General features: G+C 43.3%; 1 protein-coding gene across 2 annotated transcripts in view; it reads right to left on the bottom strand.

The window, feature by feature from the left end:
- rps6ka1 (ribosomal protein S6 kinase a, polypeptide 1) overlaps nt 1–24,156 on the bottom strand; it is a 115,541-nt gene extending 91,385 nt beyond the window's left edge. For both annotated transcript variants that reach the window (XM_055656420.1, XM_055656421.1), the window contains exons 1-2: nt 23,837–24,156; nt 10,461–10,505 (exon numbers count right to left, since the gene is read on the bottom strand). In XM_055656420.1, coding sequence (XP_055512395.1) covers nt 10,461–10,505; nt 23,837–23,899 — 108 coding nt within the window. In that variant the 5' untranslated portion in view covers nt 23,900–24,156. The remainder of the gene's footprint in view (nt 1–10,460; nt 10,506–23,836) is intronic.
- Between the last annotated feature and the right edge of the window lie 3,037 nt (nt 24,157–27,193).

The following is a 27,193-nucleotide window of genomic DNA, read 5'->3' as shown; positions in this document are numbered from 1 at the left end:
GAATACCAGTCAGGAGCCATGGTCAGGAGTCACTGCTTCTCCGTACTGGGCAATATTTCCCACAAGTCCAGGCAGGGCTGTAGGTTTCCGCCTCTGACCGACACCTCCCTCCTCCAATCATCGTACTGAATCATCATGTCCCGTCCCCATTGCCTGCTGACTGATGTCTCTTTAGTCCAATCGGCGCCCTCGATCAGCAGTCCCCCCCCCCCCCCCCCCCCCCCCCCCCACTGTCTTGCGGAAAGCAATACACCGGGTCTTAAATTCCGGATTACTAAAAATGGGGGCAGGAACGTCCGCCACCTCTCAAAGCAGAGTGGGGACGTGTCTCCCCTGGCCCCCCTAGGATTTCCGCCACTGTTTGGAAGGCAAGTTCTGAGGTAGAGACACCACGTCTACATGGGAATGGAAAGGGGTTACGTGAGTCTTTGGGGAGAAAAAAAAAATTGGCAGATGAAGAATACTCAGGAGTTATCCACTTCTATACCTTGGAGTTATCGAGTTTGATTAGATCAACAGAAAGAATATTGGTTTCAGGAGACATTATTCACCTTCCTTCAAATCCAGCTCTTGAATGTCTCAGTTAATAAAGGAAAGCATTCTATTTTCCGTTCAACCACCTTGTTAACAACATTCTGTGGACGTGCACTTCATGGAACCTCCTCCTCCATTCCATTCAAAATCCTCCCTCTTTGACTGGACTATGAACAAGCAAGGTGACCACCTCCTGAAAGATGCTGGCCACAAAACTCTTAGCCTCGCATGTGATGTCAGCTGCTACCCAAGCTCCAAAATCTGGAGCAGTAATTGCCTCAACTGACAAGAGTTCTTTTGACCATATGGAGGTCCAGGACACAGGAGTGCACTAGTGTGCTTCATAGATCTCCACTGCCCTGCGCTGCCTCCTTCAGCTTAAATTAAGCTCACAAAAAGGATACATTTATTTAGACATTTGAACAAATTGAAGTTTTACAATTAGCGGCTTATATCCCTTCCTCGCCGAAGTCCACATTCCATGGGCACTACACATGGGACAGCACAATATTATTGCTCTATTTCCTCTTTGTTGCCCACTCTGCCAGCTGGTAGCATATACATGTAGCAATACTCTGCCTATAAACATATATATTAAAAGATGACCCAAGTATTAGACCTGGTCAAAGAGAGGGATTTAAGTACACTCATGACTGGATCTATAGAAGCCAATTGAGACCACCATAAATATGGGGGAATATTAGGATGTTTGTGAAGAAAAATCCTATTGTTTACAACAGAATAAAATGGAAATGCAGATGAACGAAACGGAAAATCTATCTCCAACAAACACCATTGCACAATTCTAACTGCTAACTATGGTGCAAGAATGTTTTAACCAGATTCCACAGTGTGACATATATGCTATTGCATGCATAAAGACAGTCTGAATTTTTTTACAAAGTTGAAATAAGCAAGGAACAAATCAAAAATGGCTATTTGTCCACATCCATTTCCATGATTAACTTCACGAAGATCTCCATTGTACATTAAAAAAAAAACTCTACCCAAATGAAATGGAGTGCCTTGTCTACAGTTTGCAGGTTTATTCTTCATTCTCTTGTTAAACACAAGTTTACATGGTGTACTCTCCAGTCTTACCATGAATAAAATCATGGTTTCCCTGCTGACTTCTTTAGACTGTAATATGCCATGAGGGTGACATAAGAGTTGCACTAATTACCTCGTATTAATGGATTTTATGCTGCATTAAAACATATCGCAAGTCAAGACATATTATTTTGCAAAATGCTTTAAAAATGTTGGAGAGAATTTGTTAAAATTGGATTTCTGCATGTCAGGTCATCCGTAATCCATGGAACCTCTGTATTCAAATGAAATAATGGAGCATAAATTCAAAATCCATTTAATCCCCACTTCTTTTGATGTCCAAAATCAGTTGATTTCAGCCACAAATCCAGTAATTGACTGAGCATCCACAACACTGAAGTAGCAAATTTACAACACTCACATCAAATAAACATTTCTCCATTCTTACCTAATGGCTAATCCCTTACCTTGAGACCATATGCCCTTTTCCTAAGGCTTCTCTGGCTGTAGAAAAAACTCTTCTCTCTGATTAACTCTGAACCTTCCAGGTCGCTTTTCTTCCGTCCTTCCATTACCCTTGCAAATATGTCATCCGCCAACCATGCAAACCCCTATTTTACATGCATTAATCGTGGCAAATCAAATACCATTTTAAAATTCAGTAATATTATATCCACTCTTTCCCCTCATCATTTCTGCTAATTATATCCTCAACAGAAAGATCGGCCAAACATATTTTTCAATTCCAACAAGCCAGCTGGGTTCTGCCAGAATTCTAACACCCTTCTGACGCCCTTAATAACTTATGGCCAACAACAGTGATCAGACTTGTTCCTATAGTTTTTTCCCTCCTTTCCTCAATAGCCATTTTATGTCTTAATATGTGCTGAGGCTATCCCAGAGAATTCTGGAAGATCATTAATGGATCTGCCATCTCTGTAGCTATCAGATTCAGGAAAGTGTTTATTTTAGTCCATTAATTTGTCAGTACTTTCTCATCTGTGATGCAAATTCTTGACTGCTCAGACTTGCTTCACCAGTTCTGCTACAAAGACAGTTGTAAAATATTTGTTTAGTAATTTGGCCAGTAGATACTTGTATATCTTTTTTCATACTTCCATTTTCTTACGTGCATGTTAATCTTTGCTGCTTCCTTTCTCTTCACAAATTTGATGAAGATGAAGCCACCACTGTCTTAAACTCTTTGCTTATATGAATAATTGGTTCCTATCACTCCACCAATCATCAGACTTACTTTTCCTGGTAAGCATAAAAGCTTCTTCCTTTAATCTAATACTCTCCTTAATTTATTCAGTTCACTATGAAAAAATCACTTTTCTCAAAGTTTATATTATTAATGGAATGCACATTTGAAAATTTTGATGTACATGTTTAATAACTTCTTATTGTATATTTAAAGCAAAATTCTAATGTCCCCAAACCATTTTAATCAAACATGACTTTTACTTACCAACAATTTGTAATACTTTTGCACTTACATAAAAAAATTCTATCACATTATTATTTCCTTCCTCATCTATTTACAATAGAATTGATTCCTTGCAATAGAGTGAAAGATCAAAACGAAAGCACTTAATTAAGCATTCTGTTTTTTCCCATATTATTCATTAGACGTCAATGACTCTCATGACCCACTTGAATTAAAAGCTCACAACACCATATGATGCTAGTAGGAAAGGTTACTGTCAATAAGGACGATGCTATTATAAATGACTGTGTATGAAAACAAAAAATAGAATTTGCATTTCCGTATGGAACGCAATCACTCCAGTGTAAGAGTGTTGCGGTATCCATTTATCACCCACTCAAAATACCTATTTTGCAAAATGAGAGGATGGCAGCAGCCAAGCTTGTATCAATATTCATCTGAACAAGCCACAAGTACAAGGACACATTAATTTTATGGAAACAAAACTTTCTACTTAAATTATCATATCAAAATGTAAACAAAATGGTAGAAGTACTCAGTTGGTCAGGCAGCATCTGTAGATACACAAGCAAACATTTCATTCCCACCACAGATGCTGCCTAACCTGCTTAGACATTCCAGCACTTTGTGTTTTACACACTTATCAAGTTCTATAAGCTTTTATCAAGCCCTTACGCAAGGTTAAACACCCAAAATATTTATCTCAAATATTTTCAGGATGTTTCAGTTCTCATTACTGATTTCCAAAGTCAGCTGTATTTTTCTTTCAATTAATTTCTGCATCTGTATTTTAAACAGTTACAATCTTTGGAAATTCCAAACCAGCAAAACAAAACAAGGTTGGTATGAAACGTATCAGATCAATGGCGCTCCATACCTAGACAAATGAGTTTGAGAGCACATTTGAGCTTAATGTTCAACTTTCTGCTAGGAAATAAATTTCTTAAACCACAGTACATTGGTCCAACTTACCTTTAAAGATATTTATATATAGCTTTTTATTGATCTGAATTGCTGGAGAACAATATGTGTAATAATTTCTGAGAATTGCTTCATAATTCATGGCCGATATACTTTTTAAAAAATAAAAGTGTGCTATAATCCGAAATAGTATTTGTGAAGATATGTGGACATCAATAAGGTCAACTGCTGGCACCAGGATTTCTAGTTTAAAATTACTCAGAAACATTCTCCAATAATAATGTTGTTACATTAGCGATAATGGACACTCCAAGCACTACAGGTGCACAAGCTTTTATCAGAAATTCCAAATAACGAAAAGCTCCGAATAGCGAACATTTTTTCGATCCTTGAAGAAAGGTCCTTGAAGACGCTCACCGAGGGCGGCCCGCAGAGGTGACTGCGGAACCTCCAGTCGGTCCTCGAAGAAAGGGGAACTAAATCCCCATTCATAAAAGAGAAGGTGAGGGTATATTGCGCGGGAGGGTTAATAATTGACAATCTGCTGCTGCCTGCCCGCTGAGTTAAAAAGTTCCCACGGTAGACTCACGATACACAGTGTATCGTGAGTCTTGCGTGGGAACTTTTTAACTCAGCGGGCAGGCAGCAGCAGATTGTCCCTCCCTTCAGTTTCACCCCACCTACACCCCTCCGCTTCCCGGCCATGTGTGTGACCCCCTTCCCTCCCCTCTCCAGCTCCCCGCCCATTGCACCGGCGCGGGGGCTTTGCACTGTCTTCACGTCGGCGATGCCAGCAGGTCAGTGCCAGTCACCGGAGACTTCAGGACCAACGGGACACCGACCCCCAGGCCCACTGCAAGCACGGAGATCCCAGAGACCCACAGCCAGCAGCAGCCCAGCCCCGTTCCAACTACAGAGGAAAACTGCAAACTGGCCGGAGACGTCAGGACCACCAGAAGCCGCACCCCGATGGGCTGCTACGGCGACACGTGGCAGTTCACCCACAGCTCGAGCTGCGCCCCCTCATCGGGACACCGACCCCCAGGCCCACTGCAAGCACGGAGATCCCAGATCAGCAACCCCAGCCCAGCCCCGCTCCAACTCCAGAGGAACACACTCCCCGTAGGGGCAGAAGCTGATGGTGTGCAAGGTACTTCTTGTTCTTGGGGTGGCGCAGCTTGGGCTGTGGGCGAACTGCCACTTGTCGCCGTAGCAGCCCATCGGGGAGCGGGTTCCTCTGGAGTTGGAGGGGGAGGGGGGCATTGTGCTGTTTGATCTCCCCCTGCTATCCCAGGGACAGGGAGACACAGCGGCTTTTGAGAATGGTGGGCAATCACTTCCAAAGTTCTGCCCACACAGTCAGTACACCTCTCCTACACTTGCCTCCCACACTAAGATCATCTCGCAGAGAATGATCCCAGCCTAACCCTCCCTATTCTCTCCTATTCTGCAAGAAAAAACTACATTGAAGACTCAAACTCGCAATCGAGTAACTGCCGGGATCGAGGCGCAAACTCGCGACCTTGCGGATATGTGCCGAGCACTCTACCACTGAGCCAGCCGTTAAAATCTACGCTAAAAATCTTCCATTCCGAAAGCTGAAAAATTCCGAATTACGAAAAGTGTCTGGTCCCAAGGCTTTCGGATAAAAGGTTGTGCACCTGTATAAAGTTCCCAGCTGTCAATTGTAGAAACTGAACCAGCATTAGATCATATCTACGTATTTAGTTTAATTCACAAGTGAATTATTCGCTCAGAGGTTGCCTATTGGAATTGAAAAGGGAACACATTATGTATCATGTAACAGTAATTGTATGACACGCAAATCTGGGTATAAAGAAGTTCATCACATAACAAAAGGCCTTTGTCCATTCTATAATGTTTACTTTCCCTGCCTCAGATCGAGACATAATTAAAAATAAATCATTCATTACAGTGCAAGTAAGCACACAATGTAAAAAAAATTCACAAGTGAAGCAATCATTTATTTTGCACAATTATCACAAAAAGGTCATAAAGTCATACGGCAGATCATACGTCCATCACATCCATAGTATCGTTGCGTCGCAACTTCATTCCCACCTTGCGTATAACCTACTTGAACCCCTCCAATCTGGCTTTCGCCCCCTCCATAGCACAGAAACTGCTCTCCTCAAAGTCCTCAACGACCTCCTCACCTCTGCTGACACTGATTCCCTCAACATCCTCATCCTCCTCGACCTGAGCGCAGCCTTCGATACAGTGAACCATAACATCCTGCTCACCAGACTTAAAGACCTCGGCATTGAAGGCTCTGCACTCAGCTGGCTCCGTTCCTACCTTTCCAACAGATCCCACTTCATCTCTCTCCACAACCACACCTCTGCTACAGCCACAGTCACTCAAGGCGTTCCCCAAGGCTCCGTACTCGGCCCCCTCCTCTTCATCATCTACATCCTCCCCCTTGGTCAGATACTCCGCCACATCAACCTGGACTTCCACTGTTACGCCGATGACACCCAGATCTACCTCGGCACCAAGTCCCCCAACAACCCCCCCCCCCATCTCCCATATCAACTCCTGTTTGTCAGCTATAAAAACTTGGATGCAACATAATTTCCTCAAACTCAACAGCGATAAGGCAGAATTCCTCCTCATAGGCTCCAAAGCCACACTCAGCAAAATCAATAACCCCACTCTCACCATCGACGGCACCACTGTCTCCCCATCTCCCCAGGCGCGCAACCTTGGCGTGATCTTTGATTCCACCCTCTCCCTTGAGCCTCACATCCGCCATGTCATTAAAACCTCCTTCTTGCATCTCCACAACATCGCCAAACTCAGACCCTCTCTCACACCTCCCGCTGCTGAAAGACTCATCCATGCCTTCATCTCCTCCTGACTGGACTATTGCAACTCACTTCTCCTTGGCATCAGCTCCACCTACATCAACCGACTCCAACTATTCCAGAACGCAGCCGCCCGACTCATCACCCACACCAAATCCTGGCATCACATCACTCCAGTCCTCAAACAACTTCACTGGCTTCCCATCTCCCACCGGATCGCCTACAAAATCCTTATCCTCACCTACAAAGCCCTCACCATCTGCCCCCCCCCCCCCATCCCCCCCCCCCCCCCCCCCCCCCCCCCCCTCCCTATCTCACTGACCTCCTCCCCCCTACCAACCCTCACGGTCCCTCAGATCCACATCAGCCGGTCTCCTCTCCATCCACAAGTCCAACCTCCGCAGTTTTGGGGACAGAGCCTTCTCCAGGGCAGCTCCCAGGCTCTGGAACTCCCTCCCCCAACTGATCCGCAATTCCGTGTCCCTCACCATCTTCCAGTCCCGCCTCAAGACCCATCTCTTCACCTCTGCCTATCCTTAGCCCCACGTCCCCCTCCCTTTTCATCTGTGCATTAATTGCCTCATTGTGTTTTGAATTGAATTCTGTCTTTACTTTGTGTACTAGTCATGTCTCTACTATTTATTTCATTCCCTTACATGTTTTTCCTCTACCTGCTAAATTTTTGTAAGGTGTCCTTGAGACGCTTGAAAGGCACCCATAAATAAAATTTATTATTATTATAGTCTTCTATACCTCAGTGATTCAAGAGCCAGTCTAGAAGCTTAAATGTTGAGAATATCTGCCTTGATCACATCCCCAGACAGAAGATAAATTTTACTCCAATCCCTTCTATAGCTCACCTTAAACCCATGCCGCCTCATCTTAGACACCCCCACCATTTCTTGGCTGAAATGTTCCAAGCCAGGCAACATCCTGGCGAATTTCCTCTGTGTCCTTTCCAGTGCAATTATGTCCATTACATAGCGTGGCAATTAGAACTGCACAAAAAACTCCAAGATTGACCTAAACAGAGTTTAATAAACTCGTTTCAGAACATCTCAGCTGTGTGCCAAGAGCAATGAAAGTAAATCTTCCAAATGCCTTCCTCTAGGATCTATAACTTGTTACACCAAGGTCCTCATTAAAAGTCTCTTGGGCCCCACAATTTTCTGCAAATGGTCTATCCCCTCCCAAATACATCACCTCACACTTATCAGGGCTAAATATCATCAGCCAAAGCTCTACCTTTTTCCAACTTTCCATTCGTTATCTTCCTACTTTCCAACTAATCTTCATTGCACTGCTGCCTTACACTGCCCTCCTTTGTACCTACAACACCACCAACTTTCACATCATCTGTAAATTTACTAATCATATCTTCCACATACTTGCTCACTGCTCACAAATGCTTGGTTAAGTAAACCCCTGACCACCTCTTCATGAATGCACTGCCTTTCTAACACACATCGTGGTCATCATTCTTCCAAATATCATTTTATGACTTGAAGTTGCGCAACAGTATATGGTGTTGGTTTTAAAATAAAGTTACAACAGACTTAAATGAAAACATATTCAGTAAACAAATTAGCAAACTGTAATTTTTGCAAGAATGCTTTATCACACTGGCATTTAAAATGTGTATGATATACTCCACCACAATCTTTGTAAATCAACTAGAGAACAGTGACTAGGTTTCCATTGAAAATAATCAACATGAGAAAAGGATTCCACTAGCCAGATATTCTAAAATAAATTAACTTCAGAGTATAACATTAAATAAATATGCGATTTACCAAATTCCATAATGACGCGAATATATAATACAACAAACTAAAAGATTGCCAAAGTACTATCTCTTCCATCACAAACCAACAAGTTATATTTCAAAGTAAACATAAATATATATTTAGACAATATATTTCAAACGTTCTTTTCATCAGGATTAGGCTAAATTCATGTATTAAACATTTAGCACTGATGGACATACATTCTATTAAAACGATATGTCGCAACAATAAAATAAAATATTTAAAATCCTCAGGAAGCATCTGTGGACAAGTAAGTTATATTACACGTTGATAACCTTTGATTGGAATTGGGAAAGCTGTACAATCAACAGGTTTAAGGCTCAGAGGAAATGAATAGGGGAAGAATAGAATGAACTGGCAAGAACTGTGAGAGATCGGAAACCAGGCGAGATAAAATTACTCATGGCAAGATATTCTCATATTCTAAAAAGGAGACTTTTTTCGATCCACAATGGAAACACTTTTGCTAACAACACAACTTTTTTTTCGAAGTGTCAATCCATGAAGTTCCCCCTCCACAAACCTCCACTGTCACGAGGGACTAAGGGTACAACCCACCATTCATGTGAGAAATAAAATCGGAAAAGGCTGGATATATTCCGTATCTTAACTGCTAAGTCTGGAAGATGCTGCACTATTCTAATGGGCCTGTCCCACTATACATGTTTACCCAAGAGCTCTCCCGAGTTAAAAAAAAAAAAATCAAGCTCGTGGTAAGCACGTAGAATGTACGTAGCGGGTACGTCGGAGCTCGGGACGTCGCTTATCGGTTTGGAACGCTAACGGCAGGTATTTTGGAAACGCGGTAAGCTCGTGAAGACTTTTCAATATGTTGAAAAATGTCCACGAGAGTCCCAAGTACCCACGAGCGGTTATTACGGTAATTCTCCGAGTTCGAATCAGGGGAAACTCGGGAGAACTCTTGAATTAGCTCGTACAGTGGGACAGCCCCATTAAGCATCAAGGGGAAGGAGGTGGGGTTGTCAAGTAAAAGATCAGAGAGGGAATGGAACCAAGGATTTAAGTCACAGGGAGCCAGAAGCTCAGGATTGTTTGCATTTGGTCCCAACAATGCTAAGGAACCCACATTGTGAGCAGGGAACTGAAAGATGTAAACAAACAACTTTCTCCTGGAAAATTTGTTTACAAAGTTGAAAGCGAGGAAATTTGAGACAATGCATCTCCGATGATGCATGGGAAGAGGAATGAGTATTGATGGAGATGTTGCATCTGAACACTGAAGGGCAAGGGATGGGGAAGATGTGGACGATAGCAGTGTCATTTTGGAAGTATCAGAAATGGCAGAAAATGATGCCATGAAAATGGGAGATTCATTAAATCCTTTTCTGGTTTTGGAAGGGTACAAAGAAGTTAAAATAGTACAGTGATAGGAATAAACATAATTGTCAAGATTTCACATCTGCAGTGTTTCCTGCTGTAGTTTCAGATGCCAGCTCTCCCATTACCTCTTCAACATTTAATTATTTGCTTACTTATTCTATTGACGCCTTCTTTCATCTTACATTTGCCTTTCTTTTTTGAACACAGAAATCTGTTTATCCAAGACATTTTCCAATTTCAATGAAATATCATTATGGTGAATGTTAACTCTGTTTCTCTCCCTAAAGATGCACTCCCAAATTAGTATTTTTATTTCTGATTTCCCGCTTACAGTGCTTTTCTTTCCTAAACAGTATCATTAACAGATTTTTAAACTAGTGAGACACCTGGCAATAAAGTATTGCTCCCCTCATTACTTTAATCTGGAAACTGAATTTTTAATTCTGCAGCATTCTAAACGTATACTGAATTTTCACATCTCCAATTATTTTCACATACTTCCACTTATAACATACTGTACATCAATACCTGCGATGGAATATCTGCCGTTTCCTCTGACACTCCATGTCCATTCTGTAAAATAAAGAGAATAAATTATCATCTAAAGGTACAAATATTATTACATCATTAAGCAAAAAAATGCAATAAAACATTTTCTAACAATCTGCATAGTTACAAAATTCTGAAATAAATTTTATTTTTCAATAGTACCATGCAAGGATTTAGTGTATACAGATTTGGAGAAACACCCAGCCATTGCAAAGCTTCCGATGGAAAGATTGAAGAATCTATTTTTAAAAAAAAATGCTGAACTTCAAACAACATTCATCTGTATTACTCTGGTTTTTATATGCAAAATACACGATTGCACAATGAATGGGAAAACCTGTTCAGATCTCCTACCATCGAGGGATGTAAAATGTCAGTTGCCCCTGCAGAATACGTCAGTACAGCACAGCAGAGGATTCCAATCTGGCTGGGCCATGGGAGAAGCACACACTCATCAAAATCAATGCTGTGAACATTGTTTTTCATTAAGATATGACTTTACCCAGGATAAATTTACGTGAAAACATCCAGCTTTAGCTCTCTGCCTCTCATTGACAAGGAGGTGTTTGACAGCTTAGATTTCATGGAGTCCTAGTTGTAATGTTCCCTTTAACATCAATTATTAAGACAACACCAATATATTCAATTCCCTTTTAAAAACTTTTCCTATGGCACAGGGGCTACTCACATTCTCAGGCATTTTTTTGGACTGAGCCAATAGCCTCTTTGTGTGTTTCCAACACATCCTAACCACCATGGTAATCATCAAATTTCAATTCAAAAATATGCAACTTACAGACCATTCTGTACTTCCATCGCTGCAAAAAGTCATGGTTCTCCATGGCTTTTCAGATCACTCCAACTCTTTCCATGTGCTTTTTTAGAAGGATCTGAGCATTGCTGGCAAAGCCAGCATTTATCATTCACTCCTTAATGCTTCTGGTGAAGATATCCCTACTGTCGGAAAGGGAGTTCCAAAATTTGAATGCAACAATATATTTCCAAATCTGGATGAAATGTAATCAGGAAAGGACCTGTAGGTGGTGGCATTCCCATTCACCTGCTACCTTTGTCCTCTGTCCTGGTGGTGGAGCTGGGAAGTCCAAATGGACCTGGCGAGTCTATGTACTGCTGTCAGAATAGCCAAGACAGGTGCCGGCATTGCATTTTGTAGCTGGGATACATTGCAGCCACTATGTGTCAGATTTGGAGGGAGTCAATGCTTTGGAGCAATGAGCCAATGAAAATGCCCGGTCAGCAAAGGCGATTAACTAAAACTACCTACAACTACCTTGACTACCCATAACTACATGCCGACCCCACTACAACTGCACCTGCGACTACAGGATTATCGATTTTCTCCATGGCGACCAACACGTTGAAAAATTTGCCGCGACCATACTGAGGCCGCGACTAGTTCCCAGAATGCGGGAACTCCTCGCGACCATGAAGGAGACTCACTAGAGACCACCAGCGAATATGTGGCGATCATGAAACGACCACAGTCTCCTGCACTTGCCTAAAAAATCACCTAAGTGGGACAGGCCCTTTAGTGACACCAAACCACATGTCAAAGACCTTACCATTTCTACTGAAACCAATACAATTTGTTAAATAAATATTGAAGCTATTCTTTATAATTTTTTTCCAATTTGGCCCAACAATTAACATTTCATGTGGGAGGAGGATTAATTTGTCAAAACCTGGTTGATGAATCTTAAAGGGAAATACGATACAGAACAAGGCCAATGTTTAGCAAAAATTTAAGGCACCTTAAACAGTTTACACTAAAAAGTTTTGGCCTAAAATTTAAATGTAACTTAAAACGTCCTTGTTGCTTTTTATTTTGCCCCAAAGATCAACTGAAAGAATAACATTTTCATAATTTGATTTTTTTTTTTTAATTAAACTGCTTATTATATCTTGTTACAAGCTTACTCTCACTCTCCCTCATCTGTGCTGCAGCTCCATACATAGGGTTAAAAAACAGTTAAAAAACAGTAAAAAATAATTTTCTGATCTTGTATTCCTCGCAGTCCTGGGTTCAGACCTGCATCAACATTTGGAAAATAGCAGATCATATGTGATTGGGCTGGGTGAAGTAAGTAAAAGTATGAAAAGCCAAAACGACTAAACCATGTTCTTCACCAGATTCTTGTGTAGGTGAAGAGGTTTCAAAAATAATCTGCAAATATTAAATATTAAACCCATAACTCCAAAAGCTTAAATGGTATTAAAAACACTGATGATCTCACTAGGTAAATTTTCTGATAGACTTTTCATTGGCACGATTCCATGCAAAAACGCAGCAGTCTTCACTTTCATTATTTGCTGTACTATCTGCTTGCATCACTGCTTTATTCAACAATGTTACAAATCAGATTATCGTAAAAGTATAGCTTCCCAGTGTATCCATAAATCTACCTAAGCTAGATTAGGCAACAAGTAGAAAAGATCAAATGTCCCACTTAAAAAAGAGATGCAATGTGGATTTCTTCTTTGTATCATTTTTGGGACCAATTATGGTGCCATTTCAGTGAATTTGACAACTGACAGCATAACTGGATAGACAAACTGCTGCAGTGACTCAGCGGGTCAGGCAGCATCTCTGGAGAAAATGGATCGGTGATATTTCAGTCTCGAAGAAGGGTCCTGACCCAAATCATCACCTATACATTTTCTCCAGACATGCTGCCTGACCACAGTCTTGATCTCAGTCTCCATCACAGGAAATAGACTAGTGTCTGACGTCTATTACAAACCCACTGACTCCCACGACTATCTCGAATACACTTCTTCCCACCCTGCTTCCTGCAATGAATATTCCCTACTCCCAATTTCTCAGTCCACGCTGCATCTGAGCCCAAGATGAGGTGTTCCATACAGACATCCGAGATGTCCTCATACTTTAGGGAATGGGGTTCCCTCTCCCATCAGAGACGAGGCCCACACTCGTGTCTCCTCGGTGCCCCACAGCTCCACCCTTGCTCCTTCACCCTCTACTGGCAACAGAGACTGAGTCCCCCTAGTCCTTGCCTTTCACCCCATTAGCCATTGCGTACAACACATAATCCTCTAAAATGTTCACCACCTCCAATGGGATCCGGTTACATCTTCCCTTCTCCACCCCTTTCCGCCTTCCCCGCAGACTGTTCCCTCCGCAACTCCCTGGTTAACTCATACCTTTCCTCCCAAACCACCCCCTGCCCAGGTACCTTCCCTTGCAACCACAGAAGATGCAACACCAGTCCCTATACCTCATCCCTCGACTCTGTCCAAGGACCCCGACAGTCCTTCAGATTAGGCAGAGGATCACTTGCATCTCGTCCAACCTCATCTACTGCATCCATTGTTCAAGATGTGGACTCTTATACATCAGCGAGACCAAACACAGACTGGGCGATCGTTTCGCTGAACACCTTCACTCAGTCTGCCTGAAGCTACCAGATGTCCCAGTTGCTAAACACTTTAATTCTCCTTCCCATTCGCACACAGACCTTTCTGTCCAAGGTCTCCTCCATTGTCTGAGGTAGGCTAAACGCAAATTAGAGGAACAGCATCTCATATTTCTCTTGGGCAGCTTGGTATGAATATTAATTTCTCTGACTTCAAGTAACCCCGGCATTCCCTCTCTCTATCCCTCCCCCACCAAAGTCACACCAGCTTATCGTTTTCGCCCAACAAACAGTTAACAATGGCCCGTTTCGTTTATCATCGTTGCTTTTTGCATATCTTTCATTCATTGTTCTTTATCTCTCTATATCATCGTCTATATCTCTTGTTTCCCTTATCCCTAACTAGTCTGAAGGGTCTTGACCCGAAACGTCACCCATTCCTTCTCTCCAGATATGCTGCCTGTCCCGCTGAGTTACTCCAGCTTTTCGTGTCTATCTTTGCTGCCTGACCTGCTGAGTTACTCCAGTATTTTGTGTCTACCTTTAGTATAAATCAGCATCTGCAACTTCATTTTATTCCAGTGTATCTCTAGAGTCGTGTTCCAAGGGAATTTTGCAATAGTACCAATATTTCAAATCACATAACTGCAGTGTGATACCAAACTGGACAATAAAAACAATCAGTTCTCAAAATATGCAAAATTTACTAAACAGAAACATGCCATTAACACCCATAACCACAACACAGTGATGTTTCTTCCCATACAGGTAGCAGAAACTCCACAAGATCTATTTTTATATACCTAGACTTAGCAAAAGGATCAGTTATAATGACTTCCATTCCCACACCTCACTATTTTCTCTGGTATTCTCCAAGAAGCTTTCTCCTGTCTTGTATTTCTCAATAATATCCTGCTTCGGTAAAAATATCTGAAAGCACAGCATCAGTTTTATTTGTATAGTGTTGACACCGAGCACAACTCGCCATTCGTTTTCGAGGTCTAGTCTCTAAATTGTCATATAGGTTGACTAACATAGTTTTGTTTATTATTATCTGTACCTCGATAATAATTTCACTAATATTATTATCGAGGTACAGTGAAAAGCTTTTGTTTGCTTGCTATACTGTCAAAGAGAACGGTACATGAATACAATCAAGCCGTCCACAGATAAATATGGACAAAATCCCCCATAATCCTCCACCATTTCCGCCACCTCCAACGTGACCCCACCACTCGCCACATCTTCCCATCTCCCCCTATGTCTGCCTTCCGCAAAGACCGCTCCCTCCTCAACTCCCTTGTCAATTCTTCCCTTCCCTCCCGTACCACCCCCTCCCCGGGCACTTTCCATTGCAACCGCAAGAAATGCAACACCTGTCCCTTCACCTCCCTCCTCGACTCCATTCAAGGACCCAAGCAGTCGTTCCAGGTGCGACAAAGGTTCACCTGTATCTCCTCCAACCTCATCTACTGCATCCGCTGCTCTAGATGTCAGCTGATTTACATCGGGGAGACTATGCGGAGGTTGGGCGATTGTTTCGCCGAACACCTCCGCTCAGTCCGCAATAACCTACCTGAACTCCCGGTGGCTCAGCACTTCAACTCCCCCTCCCATTCCCAATCCGACCTCTCTGTCCTGGGTCTCCTCCATTGCCAGAGTGAGCAACACCGGAAATTGGAGGAACAGCACCTCGTATTCCGCCTGGGTAGCTTGCGTCCTGATGGCATGAACGTTGAATTCTCCCAATTTTGCTAGCCCTTGCTGTCTCCTCCCCTTCCTTAACCCTCGAGCTGTCTCCTCCCATCCCCCCGCCCTCGGGCTCCTCCTCCTCCCTTTTTCCTTCCTTCTCCCCCTCACCCCCCATCAGTCTGACGTCGGCTATTTCCTTCGCTCCATAGATGCTGCTGCACCCGCTGAGTTTCTCCAGCAATTTTGTGTACCTTGGACAAAATAGATTGTAGTTTATATCCCACCAGGTACAAACGGGTACCGGGTACAAATGTTTCCTCATCACCAACTCCTTCTCTTCCTTGGATAGAAACTCAGGCCACCGAAAACTGTTCACAGAAATAAAAACAGAAAATACTGGAAACACTGTTGGTCTGGCAGCATCTGTGGAATGACAATGTTTTACATCTGGGACACTTTGTTAGAACTTGGAAAAAGGTAATCTGCTGAAAATCCCATTTGTGCCTTTGTTATCTGATGTCTTGTTATTCCAATGCACTTTTTTTGTCAATCGGCATAAACATCGGCTCACCTAGAATTAACACCCATATCCTAAACCACATAACATATCCGTTCGCCCCTCATTCTAACGTTAACTAACCTGCATTGGCACCCTGGTAAGCAACACCTGCAAAATGTATAGTTTCCTGGGTTCATATCCCACAATTGAAATACTCATTCTCATCTTTAACTTCCATTAGCTCCACAAATGCCCAACCATTTCTAGACTACATTTTGGAATTATCTCATACCTCAGCCTCATTTCCACTCTTTCTACAATAAGCTGCATAAAGTCTCTCTCCCTGCAATTCCCTCGGCATCTCTCCCTGCAATTCCCTTGGCATCTCCGTGGCAAATGCTTTTGCGACGTGCCTTGTGAAAATTTCATTGCTTTAAAAAGCACAATGTAAATGTAAGATGTTAATCCTGTCAACCTAAATTCAAAACCGGATACTTTCCAGCCCCAATCAATTCAGTGCTTGCAGACCAGCGTAAACATTCAAAACATTTATTACCACCGAGTTTGTGAGTAGATTGTAAATTCCACCCACATCCAATGCACTCAATGAAAAGGTAGTCTTAACTATCTTTTCACTGACCAACACAAAACTATATCCAAATATATTTTAGAAAATGCTTTCATATCATTTCGAATGTGCAATTTACAAATATGGGCCTTAAACTTGTACAGCAGTCTCCAACATCGACAAGACATGCAAACTGTGCATTAGTAGACACAAACTCTGCATCCTTGTTGTGCCAGCAGAGACACACCATTAAAGACCCCGCATCAATTTCCCCTAAACCATACCCCAGGACTGACTGGGAAATTGGTTTGCTTGTAAATGCCCAAAGACTCAAATGAAATCAACATCAGCAAGATGGAAATCAGGCACAGTTAATCAAAGTAAAAAAATAAATATCTCAACAAAATCTCTTCAGAGAGGAAGTAAAATATACAAGGCTGTCATTATCAATCCATAGGTTGCAACCCAAATGTGGGTCACCAAAATAAAAAAGTTGCAAACCTACCTTTGAAAAAACATCAGAATATTATTAAAAATACATTGCTCCCCCTAAAAAATGCTTGCCATAATTTCCAAGCAGCACATTCTAAATTATGTACAGAAACTCTAACCCACTTTATGTGACACCCTAAAATAATTTGCCACAGCCCTGGTAAAATGCTAAAGATCCACCCTGCTTTAGGTTGTATGTGGTTTGTGGAGAAACTGCAGGAAGCCAATCCAGCCAGGGGTACTCAGCTAGAAAGATCTTGCCTATTGATAAAAATCAAAACTAACTGATTGCAATCATAATTTGAGAGCGATGTTAATCCAGGTCTGCTTTGCAGCCACGATCTTTTTGGTATATCGGTTGCATTAAAATAAAAAATGTTAGCAATGATTAAGGTAGCTGAAAAATGATGTCCAAATATATGCAGGTTTGTAGGTCAATTGACTTGTCTGTAGTTTGCAAAACTGGGATAACATCACCTGTACATTAATTCTGTTTTGTCGGTGTGGGCTTCGTGGGCCAAAGGGCCTGTTCCCACGCTGCATCTCTAAACTACATCAAAAATGTTTCTGAAAAAGCCAGGCAAAATTCTGAATTTTTAAAAAGCTGTGGATGCTGAAAATCTGAAACAGTCCAAAGTCAGGCAGTATCTGCGGAAAGAAAACAGTCACAATTTTGAGTCCACAACCCTGCAGCAGAATATTCATCAGAAAAAAGTTTTGATAAGCATGGATGCAGAGCAACCAAAATATCACAGCATGAACCAGAATTATGAATGATCAGTTAATTATTCACAAATTGCTATTTTCAAAGAATGTCAGAGATCCCAGGCAGGCGAAGCAGCAGTTCTCGAAAGAACATGAAATTTAACTCAAAATAATGAATTTGTACCTAATGGTTTTAGTTTAAGTTAAATGTGCATACATGCTGAAAAACATAACCTTGCTGACTTACATTTCACCATTAGTCAAAGCAAGAATAGCCCATTCTTAAGCTCGTTTTACAAATCATAATGGCCACATGAATTGAACACATTCAATACACACATGAAACAGCATGTGTAATCCCCAATAACCTCCTCACTTTTAAATCAGTTTGGATTCTTGGATGATCAAATGTATTCATTAATTCATCAGTTTGATGGTACAATTGCACTTCCTAGGGAGAACGTTGTAATGAGTCAAAGTCAAACATTTGATTAAAGATTTGGCACAAAATGCTACTAAGTAATCTCATATACAAATGCAATAAGAGAAACTTGGCAAATGCGCCACTTAATTCCCTGAGATAACAAAAACGAAAAGGCAACTTCTATACTTGTAAATATAAAAATGGTATCAGTCCTGCCCCCATGCTATTACAATTAACAATTTAACATCACATTGGATCGAAATAACACTTTTTCTATCCTTCACTCCAACATTATAATCTACGTAGAGGATCACACATGATTCAATGAGACATACCATGAGCAGCATCAAGTAAGATATGAATGCGTCATTACCCTGGTGAAATCACAACCCAGTACTATTATAAGTGTATTTGATAGAAACAGCATACAATTGGCAGAACCGAGTAATCCCCCTCTGCAAGAACCCCATCAGAAAACCCAGGCTCGATTTGCACTGGATGTACAGTAGAAAATATTACAGGACCAGACAGCATCTTAGCTGCAGTACTGGAGACCTGCACTCTGGAACTCGCTGTGCATCCAGCCAAGATGCTCCAGTCTTGCTACAATACCAGCATCCACTTGACAACATGGAAAACTGTTAAGGTTTGACCCGTTCTTGAAAAGCAGGACAAATCCAATTCAGCTAATTACAGGTAGAGTGTTTGCGACACCAGTGGTCAGGATTTGTTGGCTGCCATGGGGCTGCAAGCATCTTCAGCATGTGGGAACTCAGTTTGTGGCCATATTTCCAACTTGCAGGCTATCCAGGTTACAAACAATTCTCAGGAACAGAACACTGTCGCTACCTGCTGGGGCAGATCTCCACTATTCAGTCAATCTACTCTCAATCAGCAGTAATTGCAACAGAAGACAGTGTCAACAATCCTATCGTCTGATGAATTCAGCAATAACCTGACATTATGACAGTATTTAACCAAATGTGACATCAAAAAACCATAGTAACGCTGAAATCAAAGGGCATCAAGGAGAGAGCACTCCAATGATCGTAAAGTACTCCAAAGGAAGATGGTTGCGATTGTTGGAGGTTAATCCTTCCGCTCCAGGTCTTTGCTGCGGAGCTTACAGGCAGAGTCCTGGACCCAAACTCCATGAGCTACTTCATCAATGCCTTTCCTTCAAACATCAGTTCACAAATAGGTATGGGCGATGAAGAAATAATGCTCAAATCCAATCACAACTCCGCAACAAATGAAGCAGTTGAAGTTTGCATGCAGCAGAGCTACATTACATTCAGGCATGGGCTGATATGATGTGACATTCAGACAAGCGTCAGGCAACAGCATTCTCGAAAAAGAGCACACGAGGAGCAGGTTTATGGGAACATCATCATCTGCAGGCCGTTCCGCAAGTCGCACAGCACCCAGACATGGTTCCGTCATTGCCCGTGGGCCTAAATCCTGGAATTCCCAACCCAACAGTTATTAAAGTCAGTTATTAAAGATGGGATAGCAGCACATTTGGAAAGTGCTGAAATCATTGGACAAAGTCAGCATGGATTTACGAAAGGTAAATCATGTCTGACGAAACTTATAGAATTTTTCGAGGATGTAACTAGTAGCGTGGATAGGGGAGAACCAGTGGATGTGGTGTATCTGGACTTCCAGAAGGCTTTCGACAAGGTCCCACATAAGAGATTAGTATACAAACTTAAAGCACAAGGCATTGGGGGTTCAGTATTGATGTGGATAGAGAACTGGCTGGCAAACAGGAAGCAAAGAGTAGGAGTAAACGGGTCCTTTTCACAATGGCAGGCAGTGACTAGTGGGGTACCCCAAGGCTCAGTACTGGGACCCCAGCTATTTACAATATATATTAATGATCTGGATGAGGGAATTGAAGGCAATATCTCCAAGTTTGCGGATGACACTAAGCTGGGGGGCAGTGTTAGCTGTGAGGAGGCTGTGAGGAGGATGCTAGGAGACTGCAGGGTGACTTGGATAGGCTGGGTGAGTGGGCAAATGTTTGGCAGATGCAGTATAATGTGGATAAATGTGAGGTTATCCATTTTGGTGGGAAAAACAGGAAAGCAGACTATTATCTAAATGGTGGCCGATTGGGAAAGGGGGAGATGCAGCGAGACCTGGGTGTCATGGTACACCAGTCATTGAAGGTAGGCATGCAGGTGCAGCAGGCAGTAAAGAAAGCGAATGGTATGTTAGCTTTCATTGCAAAAGGATTTGAGTATAGGAGCAGAGAGGTTCTACTGCAGTTGTACAGGGTCTTGGTGAGACCACACCTGGAGTATTGCGTACAGTTTTGGTCTCCAAATCTGAGGAAGGACATTATTGCCATAGAGGGAGTGCAGAGACGGTTCACCAGACTGATTCCTGGGATGTCAGGACTGTCTTATGAAGAAAGACTGGATAGACTTGGTTTATACTCTCTAGAATTTAGAAGATTGAGAGGGGATCTTATAGAAACTTACAAAATTCTGTACTCTGTACTTCTGTACTCAATGTCCTTATTGACAAAGGCCAGCAGGCCAAAAGTCTTCTTCATCACGTAAAATACCACTTTCAGGAAAGTATATCCTTGTATTAGGCATCTGTTTGCAATACTCCCACCACAAAATAATTTACCCACATCGTAATGTATTCACTCCACTGATTCTACATAAGATGCTTCTCATGCTGGCTTCCTCAAAATATTTCAAAATTACTATACAGGAGACTATAAGCAGTTACAAAGTTACTTTTATAATATTGGATACCACATTTAGTGTAGCATTGCTTTCTCTTAGCTGTTTACTGTAGCCTTGAAAAGGAGTAATTTTGTGACAAGCAAAATTAAACGACTATTATTTGTCTTAAGTTATCATTCATGGTCTATCAGGAAGCAGTGATTCCTGCCCTCCCAAAAACATTTGAGACCCAGACTACATATAACAGAAATCTTAAGGTCCTTCAAAGAGATCCACACTAACTCTGTGTCTCCACATTCTCTCAAATTCACTGCACGGATATAAATAATATATATGCGTAGGAAAGAACTGCAGATGCTGGTTTAAATCGAAGATAGACACAAAATGCTGGCGTAACTCAGCGGGACAGGCAGAATCTTTGGAGAGAAGGAATGGGAGGCGTTTCGGGTCGACTGATGTCAAGGGAGTGGGTGGGACACAATAGAATGTAGTCAGAGACAGGAAGACTGGTGGGAGAACTGGAATGGGGAGGGGATGGAGAGAGAGTGAAAGCAAGGGCTATTTGAAGTTAGGTTAGAACTTAGAACTTGAAGTTTGAAGTTAGTTTGAAGTCTAACGTCAAATAGTCCTTGCTTTCACTCTCTCTCTCTCCATCCCTCCCCATTCCCAGTTCTCCCACCAGTCTTACTTTCTCCAACTACATTCTATCACTGTCCCGCCTACTCCCCTGACATCAATTTGATGAAGGGTCTCGACCCCAAAACGTCACCCATTCCTTCTCTCCAGAGAAGCTGCCTGTCCCGCTGAGTTACTACAGCATTTTGTGTCTGTCTTCTAAATAATATCAATGTTCTCTCCCAATCCAACATCCCATCTGGAGGTCCTATTTATACTCAATGAGCTGTGGCGGGCAAATCACATTGTTCAAATGCCCAATCCAGACGAGAGGGAAATATTAAAGATGATTTTGAAGTCTCCTTGAAGAGATGCAGCATTGTCACTGATGCTTGGGAATATCTGCTGGTCACAACCACTGAATGTAGAGCATTCTGGATGGTATCGAGAACCTTGAGGCCACATCTCATGAGTATTCTGAGCCCATGCATAAGCAAGGAACCATGTCATCTAACAAGCCACCCACCTGCCCCACTGGTAAGAACCAGCAGTTCCAACAATTGACTCTTTAGCCCCTTCAAACCCCACAAAACCAGAATGGATGTATTCTCAATCTCAAAGGACGTCTAAGTTTATTCATTTAATGTCACAGGATGCCATGTCAGATTATTAGAAATGAGCAAAATAGTATGATATTATTTGCAACTTCATCAAAGACCTTCCACAATACAGACCACAGCTGTTCCTATTCCATGAAATGTCAACTACACAAAAATGCAATGTCAGTTACGTGCCATTTGACTTTCAAATTATCAATGTTGCTGATTAACCACATTTCTCTTTGTGTTGGCTGTTGATTCAATCATAGTAATAATATCAGAACAGTTCTTCAAGAACACACTTAGTATTGCAGGATTTCGAGATCAATGGGTACTAAAACCACATCTCCTCCAGAGAAATAATCGTTAACTAAATAACCTGCCCATAAGATTTGTGCTGCACCTCCCCCTTAACGAACGATTGGACTTGTTTAGAACGATATTTCTGCAGCATTCCATTTGGATCAAAAATAATATATTCATTCACTCAATAGACTTAGCAAAATACAAAACATTGAATTCTGCTACAGTTCAGACAAACTCTGAAAAATACATGAACTGTAATGTTTTACAGCGATACTACACCGGATCATATTTCATCCCCAAGGATGACGTTGATTCAGTTTCAGTCGTTTTACCTAAGCTCAAGATCTCTCTACATTTTCCAACCCTGGCTGCTGATCTCTGGGAAAATGCCATAACATTGTCCAAGTGTATTATGTAGCACTTCTACCCGACATATATATGCACCACCTTTCACTTCTACTCATTGTACTAAAACGTACTTTTTTCAGTACTTCGATTTCAGGTTTAATTCTATATTAAGGGAGCTCCCGTATTACAAAGAAGTAACTATTCTTATTTTGGACTGAACAAAAATGCTTATGGAAGAGGAATCCCCTGGTAGCTGCGGGGTACAAGGTCATTAATCCTTTCAATGAAGGGTTTTATCCGATGCCATTACTAAAGCTACAACCCTTTCTTTCTCGTGCGTCATTTTTTGATGTTGTAATGCGAGATATTCAATGTCATTTTATTTGCCAACGATTGAAAAATAAATCAGGTTATTCAGATAAAATGTTCAAAAAGATGGCGACCCTTAAAGGCGTTATAAATTGTTTATTCGTGCAAAAGTCAACAAATTAACAATAGTGAAGTTCGAAAAATCTAAACGTGATGTTGACAGCGCATAGCAAAATATTGACAGAAACCATGCAAACTACAAGGATCGATTCTTTTTTTTCCTAAATGTTTATAATTATAACCACGGCGTGGCAACATAACCAGCATCTCCAAAGTTAACTTAATTGCTCTTTTATGGGTTCGATTATGCACAAATTCCGACTGGGTGCAATCCAACAGCGCCCGAGCAGTGCTTTTGCACAATTCAACTGGAATTGCAGTGAATCACCGCTGAGAAGTGCGAGCTGGAACACTCCGGCCCTTCAACCGCAACTTCAGTGGAATTCGCTCTCCTTTGCACAAAACATTCAGGCAGAGTTTCTCAGACGGCACCGTTCCCCATTCAATCACCTTATCCGGACACCCCAGCTGGTGTCGTGGCGCTCTCCTTGCCTCACGGTCAATGCCCACCGTCCGCCCTCGCTCGGGCGACTTTAGAGCCCATTCCAAGGCATGTCCCCGCCGGCTGCAATATTTACCTCAGTCTCCAGGTGAACCACGTCCACTTTGGGCCAGGGTCCGGCTAACTGTGCCAACGGCATCCTGCGAGTGGCTCGAGGACGCGGGAACGCTCCCGGGTGAGCTGCTGTCTGTTCGTCAGCGGGTAACAAGTCAGTTCCCGCCGCCAGACGAGGTCCGCCTCAAGTCTCTGTCTTGCCCGAAGATCATAAAGCGGAGCCCGCTCTGCTCCACAGCTCCCTCGATATCCCGCGAAACGCAGCCACCAACTCGCAGCCTCCGCTCGCTCGCTCGCCTGCCCGCCGTCTGCCAGGCTCCGCCCACCTGCGCCAGACACGTCATGACGCCGGGCGTCGTCTGGTTGTCGTCCGTGCGTGCCGCCAAATCCCGCCAAAAGGAGACGGGCGGATCCGGGCCAGGCCAAAGATACTAGAGGAGCGCTTGGGGCTCGGCGGATAGAAGTTTATATAATTAAGTTTTAATTCTCCAGGTATTTACGACATATATTAATGATTTGGACGAGTGAATTGAATGCAACATCTCCAAGTTTGCAGATGACACGAAGCTGGGGGGCATTGTTAGCTGTGAGGAGGATGTTAGGAGGCTGCAAGGTGACTTGGATAGGCTGGGTGAGTGGGCAAATGCATGGCAGATGCAGTATAATGTGGATAAATGTGAGGTTATCCACTTTGGTGGCAAAAAAAGGAAAGTAGATTATTATCTGAATGGTGGCCGATTAGGAAAGGGGGAGATGCAATGAGACCTGGGTGTCATGGTACACCAGTCATTAAAAGTAGGCATGCAGGTGCAGCAGGCAGTGAAGAAGGCGAATGGTATGTTAGCATTCATAGCAAAAGGATTTGAGTATAGGAGCAGGGAGGTTCTACTGCAGTTGTACAGTGTCTTGGTGAGACCACACCTGGAGTATTGCGTACAGTTTTGGTCTCCTAATCTGAGGAAAGACATTCTTGCCATAGAGGTAGTACAGAGAAGGTTCACCAGACTGATTCCTGGGATGTCAGGACTTTCATATGAAGAAAGACTGGATAGACTCGGTTTGTACTCGCTAGAATTTAGAAGATTGAGGGGGGGATCTTATAGAAACTTACCAAATTCTTAAGGGGTTGGACAGGCTAGATGCAGGAAGATTGTTCCCGATGTTGGGGAAGTCCAGAACAAGGGGTCATAGTTTAAGGATAAGGGGGAAATATTTTAGGACCGAGATGAGGAAAACTTTTTTCACACAGAGAGTGGTGAATCTCTGGAATTCTCTGCCGCAGAAGGTAGTTGAGGCCAGTTCATTGGCTATATTTAAGAGGGAGTTAGATGTAGCCCTTGTGGCTAAAGGGATCAGGGGGTATGGAGAGAAGGCAGGAACAGGATACTGAGTTGGATGATCAGCCATGATCATATTGAATGGCGGTGCAGGCTCGAAGGGACGAATGGCCTACTCCTGCACCTATTTTCTATGTTTCTAAGAGCGACAAGAGAGTGAAGAAAATTAGAAACTTTCTCTGTGGGTGGAAATGTCCAACGCACACCTCCAGATTCAGGGTTTAGTGGATACAAAACGACAATCGGTGGTTTTGAAAAGGATTATTCACAATCGCAATTCACTGACTATAGGGGGGGATGCACGTAAGGTCATCGGGGCAGAGGGTGTGACGTGCGGAGCAGCTCAATCCATCGTGAGGACACGGCAGCTTCCGGCGTACACTGTTAACACACAAAACGGGTACTTTCTTACCTGTTAAAAACCGCCAAAATGGTCAATTTTTGTGCTGTAAATAATTGTGGAGGGTGAATGAGCGCTCAGAACCAAATGCTCTAGTATCTGCTCTGAACCAGAGCACCAAGTAAATGGCCGAAGGAGCGCATCCCTCTGGACAGCCCCCACTCTTCTCCCGGGTCAGCACTGACCGGCCACGGCCAACCTTCGCCCTGTGCGGCCGCACTGTCATGGGCTGTGGGTCAGCTGCGCCCACACACGGAACCGGGTTGAGTGGGGCCACGGCTCCTGGCAGCGGACACATGGGGACGAAAACCCGGAAAGGTCCCCGTCATCTGCAGCAGAGTTGAAGACGGTTTGGTCCCTCCACCTACCCAGAATCACTGACGCCCCCCCCAGCCCCCACCGAGCACCCAGCCCCCACCGAGCACCCACCGACTACCGCCCCCATCGACCACCTGGCAACTTCCCCGTCAGCTGCAGCAGAGTTGGGACAGTCTGGTCCCTCCGCCACCCAGTCACTGACCGTGCTGCATCTGCACCCCCCCCCTCCGACCACTTGCCATAGAGGGAGTGCAGAGACGGTTCACCAGACTGATTCCTGGGATGTCAGGACTGTCTTATGAAGAAAGACTGGATAGACTTGGTTTATACTCTCTAGAATTTAGAAGATTGAGAGGGGATCTTATAGAAACTTACAAAATTCTTAAGGGGTTGGACAGGCTAGATGCAGGAAGATTGTTCCCGATGTTAGGGAAGTCCAGGACAAGGGGTCACAGCTTAAGGATAAAGGGGAAATCCTTTAAAACCGAGATGAGAAGAACTTTTTTCACGCAGAGAGTGGTGAATCTCTGGAACTCTGCCACAGAGGGTAGTTGAGGCCACTTCATTGGCTATATTTAAGAGGGAGTTAGATGTGGCCCTTGTGGCTAAGGGGATCAGGGGGTATGGAGAGAAGGCAGGTACGGGATACTGAGTTGGATGATCAGCCATGATCATATTGAATGGCGGTGCAGGCTCGAAGGGCCGAATGGCCTACTCCTGCACCTAATTTCTATGTTTCTATGTTTCACTCTCCCCTCTGATCACCCTCCACCCCCCCCCCGACCACTGACCCACCCGACCACCCCCCAACCATGTCCACCCCCCAACCATGCCCCCCCCCCCCCCCATCAGCTGCAGCAGAGTTGGGGACAGTCTGGTCCCTCCGCCCACCCAGTCACTGACCGTGCTGCATCAGCACCCCACCCCCCCGACCTCCTCCCCCCAGCGCGCCCCAGCGACCACCTCCTCCCCCAACCTGGGGATAGATAGCCCGGGGTCTATGAGTGTGGAATCAGTCACTGTGGAGTCCAGATGCTGGGACAGAAGATGAGCCCGCTACACAGGAATCCATGGTAAGTGCTTACCTGCAGTTCTCCGCGTGTACTCCAGTTGCCGTTGCATGGTAACCGGACTGCCGTGCAACCTCCCTATACGAGTCATACAAAACAACCCACCACAACAGTGGTCCTTGAACGACTGGAGGGCAGAGCCCAGAAACTGCGCGAAAACCTGACCCCAAGGAATAGAGGGATATGGATATATGGATTATGTGCATGTAGATTAGATCAGTTTAGGGGAGTAAGCAGGCACAGACAGTCATTGG

This window comes from Leucoraja erinacea, chromosome 26, assembly GCF_028641065.1.
Source record: "Leucoraja erinacea ecotype New England chromosome 26, Leri_hhj_1, whole genome shotgun sequence".
Lineage (NCBI taxonomy): Eukaryota > Metazoa > Chordata > Chondrichthyes > Rajiformes > Rajidae > Leucoraja > Leucoraja erinaceus.
Note: the sequence above shows the minus strand (reverse complement) of the source record. Positions and strands in the feature narration are given on the sequence as shown.